Below are 7801 nucleotides of genomic sequence, written 5' to 3' on the forward strand. Positions count from 1 at the left end.
TGCCCCTCCCCCTCCCTGCGGACCTCCTCCCCACGACCGGCCCCGTCCCTGCGGGCGCCCGGTCCCCGCGTCTCATCCCCGAGGGGCCTCGAACCTGTGGCCCTTCGTCCTCGCGGGTGCCTTGTCCTTGCTTCCCAACTCCTCCGGTCCCTGCGGGCGTCTCGTGCCCGCCGCCCCCTCCCAGTCCTCGCGGGCGCACCGGCCCCGCGGACGTCTCATCCTCGCTGCGCCTCGTCCCCGCGGCCCCGGTCCTTGGTCCTCGCGGGCGCCCGCTCCCTGCCGGCCGCCCACCGCATCCCTGTGGGCGTCTCGTCCCCGTGGCCCCCCATCCCCGAGGGCTCCCGTCCCCGAGGGCGTTCGGTCCCCTCGACCCCCCTGTCCCCGCGGCGCCCGGAGCCCGCAGTCTCCTCTCTTCGCGGCCGCCCTGTCTCAGCGGGTGCCTCGTCCCCGCGGCCCCGCTGCTTCCCCGCGGGGTCCGGTTTTCGCGGCGTCCCATCCCCGCGCCTCGCACAGAAAATTTCTGTCTTGGAGTTCGCCTTAGCACCTCTCCCCGTCTAAGCACTGACCATATAGTTGTTCCTCCGTGTCGCTGGCTCTGGGGGTGCCGTAGCTAGTGCTAGCCGGGCTGGGCTTGGAAGGACTCTCCATGTCTTAAGTGCTGTCGAGGAAGTTGTGCGCTTCTGCGGACCGCAGCGGCCCGCGGCGATGGCTGGTAGAGGAAAGAGCTCGAACTGGTGGCTGCGCCCGTGCGTTTGCGGTGTGGTCTTGGCGTCCCACTGCTTATATAGTGGTACAGTGCGCCCCTCAGGTTCGAAGAATACGCGCGCACCATAGGTTGTTACATGCCCTCCTATCAGAATTCCTAGTGCTTCTCTTTGGAGTGGGCGGGACCTGATGGTGGCGCGCTTGTGGCCAGGACAAATAAATACAATAGCACGAGTGTGTGCGCCAGCGGCGAGCGAGCGCAGTGCCGATAGTGGGCATGCTGTGCGGAAAACTGGGTCCAATTTGCAGCCAAACTACATATTCTCAACTAGCGCAGGGTGCCCGGCTAGGGGAAACGGTTGTGGGGACTGTGAAAGTTTAGGGACTGGGAGCAAGATCTCATGCCAGCATGTGGCCTTGGTGAATCCGTGCAGAATGTCCCCCCCACCCCCGCCAAACCTAGATGTTCTGTATCCTGCGTGTGGACTTGCCCAAAGGAAAAGACGGAGATTTAGGGCTGGGCAAAGCTCAGAGTCCTCAGCAGCCCAAGTATGCGAAAGTTGAATTCGTGTAGTGCGCACTGGGCTGTGAGCAGGACTCTCCCCTCCAAGTAGTTGGCGACTAGGGCATAGAACTATCTTGGTTCTGCATCTCTTGAGCTCGGAATCTCCGTGTCGGGCTTATAAAATGTAACTGTTGGCTGGGAGACTGCTTGTTCTGAGTTTCTGAAATCAAACCCACCCCTTCTTGTGCACTCCAGGAGCAGGAGGTTGGGGCTGGGTTTGCAGAGCAGTCTGGGTGTTCAGCGGCACTTTGCAAGAAACCCTAAGTACCTTTTGTAAAAGTTCCGAGGACTAAAGATTTTCAGTAATGAATGCCAGTCGGAATGCAAAGTTAGAAATTTGCCAAATGCTCAAGTTTTGGTCAGGTGCCACTCGCAACCTTTGCTAAGCTGTGTTGCTGTGCTTCCTATTGCAACCCCTTTTCCAAAAGCCCGTTCTGCAGAAAGCCGCTCTTTGAGCTGAAGCGCGCGCGCGTTGCCTTTCCCGGGTCTGTGCGGTAGACCCCTAGGAGAGTTTCCTGCCAACTCCACGAGGACTCCTTTCTCTTCCCCCTCCCTTTTTCTAGAACTATCTTCCAGTGTCCCGCCGCCCTAGTAATGTATCGAATTTTAAAGGGCACCATTTTAAAATCCGAAAGGGCACAGAAATATGATTGAAAGCTGTATGCTTCCCCCGGTTGCTAGGCGGTGTTTACAGGTATACAGGACGTTAATATTCTTAACATTAGAAAAATAACTTTTAATAATTGGCCCTAATGCTTGACGCTGTACATGATTTATGCTATTTTATTTTCACAACCACAATTGCTATTATTCCCATTTTTACACAAAACATTTAACCCTAGAGAGGCCAGGCGACTTGCCAGCAGTGATACCGGCTTTTTTCACTACCGCATTTGCGCTCTTTTCAGCCTATTACTGCTGTCTTAATTCAGAGAAGTATATGACGGTGTTCTTGGTAGAAGCGGCTGAGGAAGATATCTTTTGGAAGAAGTGGTCAGAGTCTTTACAAATCCTGTATGTGGGGGATCTCCCCCTCCTCTTGCTAATTTGGGCCTCTGTCTTTTGGACCCGGGCCTCACTGACTTTCTGTAAGTCAAAGGTCTGGGACCCGGCAGTGCTGGGTTTCCCAGCCCACTTCTACACACTTGCTCATACTGAGGGACAATTAATAGGGCGTGTCCTACATGTATGGGTTGATGAGCTGGTTTTTAAAAGACTCAAGAGGGAGAGGTCTTGAGATTTATCTCTATGTCAGGGTTACGGTATGACTTTTGTGGGTCCTAGGCATTTTTGTTCTTACCAGTCCCTTCTTAATTTTGTTTTGTTTGTTTTATGAGATGGGGTCAGTCTCGCTGTGTAATTCAGCCTGGTCTCAAACTCACTATGTAGCCCAGGCTCGCCTCAAACTCGCATTGATCTTCCTGCCTGAGCCTCCTGAGTGCTGGGATTAGAGCGTGCATCACCATGCCCAGTTTAAACAAATATTTAAAATTGTATTTTAAAACTGCATTGATATAAAGATGAAATAATCCAGGTTTGGTTATATTACTTTTTCTCTCTGATTTCAAAAGAGCTTAAGACATTTTCAGAGGCCCCTAAAATGATGGGCCCTGGGCGTTGTAACTACTGTGCCTGATGGATAGGTCTTCCTGCCTCATGTTCCCATGAGGTGGTGGGTAGAAAATCAGCTAACAGACGGTTTGTGGACCAATTCACTTTCAAGATGTAAGAGATGGCAATCCCAGAGCCTCTGATTTTAATCAAAACCATTTCCTCCTTACATTGGCTCTTGCTGACTTTTGCAGGCTTTCTTCTCTTTTGTCTAGATACCTGGTGCACAAATTTGGCCTGGGATGAAAAAATTCATGCTAGTTTTAATCGAGGTGTATAGTAGCTTACCTGGTACATTGTGACGGGTATGTTCTGTCACATCTGATTTGCAGTTTCCTCATTTTCTAAAACTCATTCATGCGCCCCTTTGCAAATTTTGTCATATGTAGGAATCAGATAACTTTTACTTAACATGCTTACTTAAATTGATTCAGTTTTTGAAAACCTTAAATGTGTAATTGAGCCTTATCCTGGAAAAAACCAGCTATGAATTCAAGGGTTTGATGTACCATATTTATGGGAGGTAGAGCATAGCAATATTTGAGAGCAGGGGATCTAAAGCTAAACTGCTGGCAATCTGAATCCTGGATTTGCTGGCCCTTCACTAACTAGCTAACCTGGCGAGCTGCTTATTCTCCCTGTGCCTTAGTTTTATCATCTGTAGAATGGGAATAACCAATAGTACTTACTTCCTGGGGTTGTTGTGAGGATTAATTGAGGTGGTAATAACTAACATAAGCTAATTCTTACCAAGTGCTTTATTTTATGAACACAGTTATGGCTTGTAATAACCCTGTGGACGTAGTATTAACCTCATTTTATAGTTGATTATACTCAGGTATAGAAAGATTATGTAACGTGCTTAAAGGATGCTAGGTGATAAGTGTTGAACCCTGGTTTTGAACCTAGTTTCTTAGAGTGATGTTCTATAAAGAGTGCGTGTGGAGTAATGGTAGCTATTACAATTTAAAATTTGTTGTATTTTTGGAGTACAACTCTGCCATGGTGAAGGATAAATTTGAGACATTTGTAGAAAAATGAGTGCACCTTGAGATCATAAGGTAAAATAAATCACTAAAGCTTAGATATCACATGATTTCTCTTAGGTGATAAAACCAAAATATAAAGAAAAAAAATAGATAATAGGAAATAAGGAGATAGATCTTTTGCAAAAGGGAAAGGACCAAGAGATGGAGGTGGAGAGGAGGAGAGAGGAAGGGGATGAAAAAGAATCATGGTGTGTTATGTGCGTGCACCAGCCCTCCATGAGCAATGTGATCATCATGTCCTTAAACACGTGCATATAAAAATAAAAACTGAAGAAAAATATAATGTTGTGCAACCATCACTATGAACTAATTCCAGGACATTTTCTCCACCCTATAAAGAAAACCTGTATCCCATCTGTCCCCTTTGCAGCCCCTGGTACCCAACAGGGTACTTTATGTTTCTGTGGATTTTTTGATTGTGGATACTTTATATGCAGTAATCCCCCCTTCTGTGTGGCTTTATGTTTTGTGGTTTTAGTTACCTGTGGTCAATTGCAGCCAGAAAATGTGAAATGGAAAATTCCACAAAAAAATTCATGAGTTTTAAATCGCATGCCAGTGTGACTAGTGTGAGGAAATCTCACATTGTCCCACGCCATCCCACCAGGGATGTGAATCATTCTTTTGAGCATATTCGTGCTGTATATGCTACCTGCCCAGTAGTCACTTAACAGCCATTGTAGTTATAAGACTGTCTTGGCATTTCAATGCTTATGTTCAAGTGATCCTTCTTTTACTTAATAATGCTTTTCCCCGAAGCCAGACGTAGTGGCACACACTTGTAATTCCAGCACTCTGGAGGCTGAGGCAGGAGGATCTCTGTGAGTTGGAGGATAGCTTGGGCTACAAAGTGGGTTCGAGGCCAACCTGAGCTGCATAGCAAAACCCTGCCTCAAAAAGATTAAATAAAAGAGTCACACTTAATAATGCCCCCAAAGCACAAGATAAGGGATGCTGGAAATTGAGGATATACCAAAGAAAAGCTGTACAATGCTTCTTTTAAGTGAAAGGGTGAATGTTTCTGGCTTAAGGAAAGAAAAAGTTGTATACCAAGGCCAATGAGATTTAGGGTGAAAATAAATCTTCTATCCATGAAATTGTTAAACTGGGAAAAAGAAATTCAAAGCTGTAAGTGCTGAGTTAGGACGGGAAAGGCATTATTAGGTTTGTGGGAGGAACGTATGTTGCACAAGAAAGTATCGAACCTATGAGAGGACTATAGCAAGGAATCTCCTGAAACTAGTGACAGCAAGTACTTTACTGCAGTAAAGGATGCCTACCAGATTCTGGAATAGATCTGGATTTAAAATTACTGGAGAGGCTTTGTCTGCTGATGAAGGAGCTGCTACCACATTTCTGCAGAGTTGATGTTGATCAAGGAGAAAAAAGTATCATTCTAAGAGTATCATCAGTTGGAACGCAAATGGGCTCTTTTGGAAGAAGATGTCCAATAGAACCTCAAGTGTTTGAAGAAGGCAAAGGTCACAAAGCACAGAGGGCTAGATTAACTCTGACGCATACAGTAAAATAAGATATTTTGAGAGAGAGAGACAGAGGGAGAGGGAGAGAGAACACATACCCATCAGTTTTACTTTAGTATAATGTTATAATCGCTCTGTTTATTATTATTGTTTTTAGTCTCTCACTGGGCCTAATTCATAATTAAGCATTAATTTTAAATAGTTTGTATATGAGTTTAGTACTAAGTTTCAGCCATCTACTGGCGATCTTAACACGTATCTTCTGTGGATGGAGGATTACTATGAACAGAATAATATAATATTTGAAAGTTGGTTTCTTTGTTGTGTTTATCTTTTTTTCTTTAAAATAAGAAAAGAATCATAATATATGTGCCATTGTGTCTGGTATCTTTCACTCAGCATGATTGCTTTTTAGGCTCATTTGTGTTGTAGCATAGTAATTCATTCTTTTTTGGATGAGTAAAATTTTATTATACAGATATACTATATTTTTCTCATGAATTTATCACTTGAAGGCCATTTGGGTTATTTTCATCTTTTGGTGATTATAGATAGCTTGCTGTGTGCATTCACAAACAAGTATTGTTTGGATGATATTTGTCTTTAGTTCTTTTTGGGTGTATACTTAGTAGTGAAGGTGTTGGGTAATACTGTAATTCTATTGTTTAACTTTTTGAACAATCAAACTATTTTTCATAGCAGCTACAGCATTTTACAATCTTATCCTCAAGGTTTTTTATGGCTCCATGGTAGAGTGCCTACCTCCCATATGCCAGAGGCCTTAGGTACCATCCCTTGCACCACAAAAAATTAAACAAAAAAAAATTTAAAAAGGCATTCTTACCAGCAATGCAAAAGGGTTAGATTTGTTCCCATTCTTGCTAACATTTTATATTGTCAGTTAAAAATAATGTGATCCTAGTAGACATCAAATGGCTTTTATTATGGTTTTGATTGGCGTTTTCCTAATGACTTAATGATTTTGAGCATTTTTTTTTGTTGTTGTTGTTTTTTGTTTTTTTTTCCAGTACCGGGAATCGAACTCATGACCTTGCACTTGCCAGGCAGGCACTGTGCCGCTGAGCTAAATCCCCAGCCCCTGAACATCTTTTAATTTGCTTGTCCTACATGTATATGTTTTCTCTGGAGAAATGTATATTCAGGACCTTTCCGTATTTATTGAGTTTGTCTTTCAGTTATAGAGTTGTGTGAATTCTCTATATACTGCATATACTATACCCCTTTTGATTGGCTAATATTATCTGTTTTTCAAGTTTTCTTTAGACTTTCTTGATCATGTAGTCCAACACTTGAAATCACAAGCCACATGTGGCTGTGGAGTTCAGATAGTATTATGAGAATAATCCAATTCATTCTTGGTACCAAATCTAGAAATGTAACAAAAGCAAATTCAATTTTGACGGGAGGAGCCTGTTCCTAGCTTACCAAGATTCTGACAGATAAAACTCAGTCATACATGCATATAATTTTAAGGAAAAAGTCACTTTACACAGGGACGTGCTCTGGAAGATAGGATTACAGGCCTGCTCCACTATGCCTGGCACCTTCATTTAAAGAACTACTGTCTTCTGTGATTTCTTCAGACTTCTGTGATTTCCTCAGACTCACACAGATGAAGCAGAGGAAAACTCCTCACTGAGGCTATTTGCATATCTAATCTTAACTTTACAGAAAGAAGGGGAGAAAGAAAGATAACTTGGAGAAATCTGTTTTTCTTGGTCATTTTAAATAGCAATAAAAGTAACAGATTTTGCATTCCCAGCCCTTTCTTGGAACACCATGATCTCTTCAGGTTTGTTCCATGAAACCAAGCAATTTGCACACTGAATCCCAGTCCAGAGGCTTGGACAGCAGGCTGCTATGCTGTAACTATGAGTCAGAGATAAAGTTCTCTTATTTTTCTTTAAATTTTAACTAATTCCTATGGCCATAATTATCAAAAATTTTGTAGAATGACTGCTGTTAATGGCTACAAGCATTACTGCAGGAATCAGACACTCTCTTAAAGAGTTTTTTGCTCTATCTGGGGTTCCCTGGACTGAGGCCTCAAAAAGCCAGCTTCCCCAGCTGCATTCTCTGTATGGATTCTTCAGATTAGTACCTTTTATGACCTTCTTGGGTGTTGCTATGATCTGGAAAGTAAAGCTTTTAGTGTATTCTACAGTGAAAGGAAAATATGACTTGTTAATTACTATTGGCTTTCAAATATTTCAAGTTCTAGCTTAATTCTCATCTCTTGTAAGGATTCCTGTCCATAATACTCTTGCTGACTTTTGCTGTATAGCACTTGCAGTTTGAACTGTATTCATTTGATTTTTTTTTGTACCAGGAATCGAACTCAGAACCTTGCACTTGCCAGGGAGGCACTT

The 7801-nt window shown here is 43.5% G+C and overlaps 1 protein-coding gene across 1 annotated transcript in view; it reads right to left on the minus strand.

The window, feature by feature from the left end:
- Esx1 (ESX homeobox 1) overlaps positions 1-832 on the minus strand; it is a 7630-nt gene extending 6798 nt beyond the window's left edge. Inside the window, exon 1 of the mRNA XM_005412009.1 lies at positions 567-832. Within this exon, the coding sequence (XP_005412066.1) occupies positions 567-648 (82 nt within the window). The 5' untranslated portion in view covers positions 649-832. The remainder of the gene's footprint in view (positions 1-566) is intronic.
- Between the last annotated feature and the right edge of the window lie 6969 nt (positions 833-7801).

Source organism: Chinchilla lanigera, unplaced genomic scaffold, assembly GCF_000276665.1.
Source record: "Chinchilla lanigera isolate Chin_1 unplaced genomic scaffold, ChiLan1.0 scaffold00147, whole genome shotgun sequence".
Lineage (NCBI taxonomy): Eukaryota > Metazoa > Chordata > Mammalia > Rodentia > Chinchillidae > Chinchilla > Chinchilla lanigera.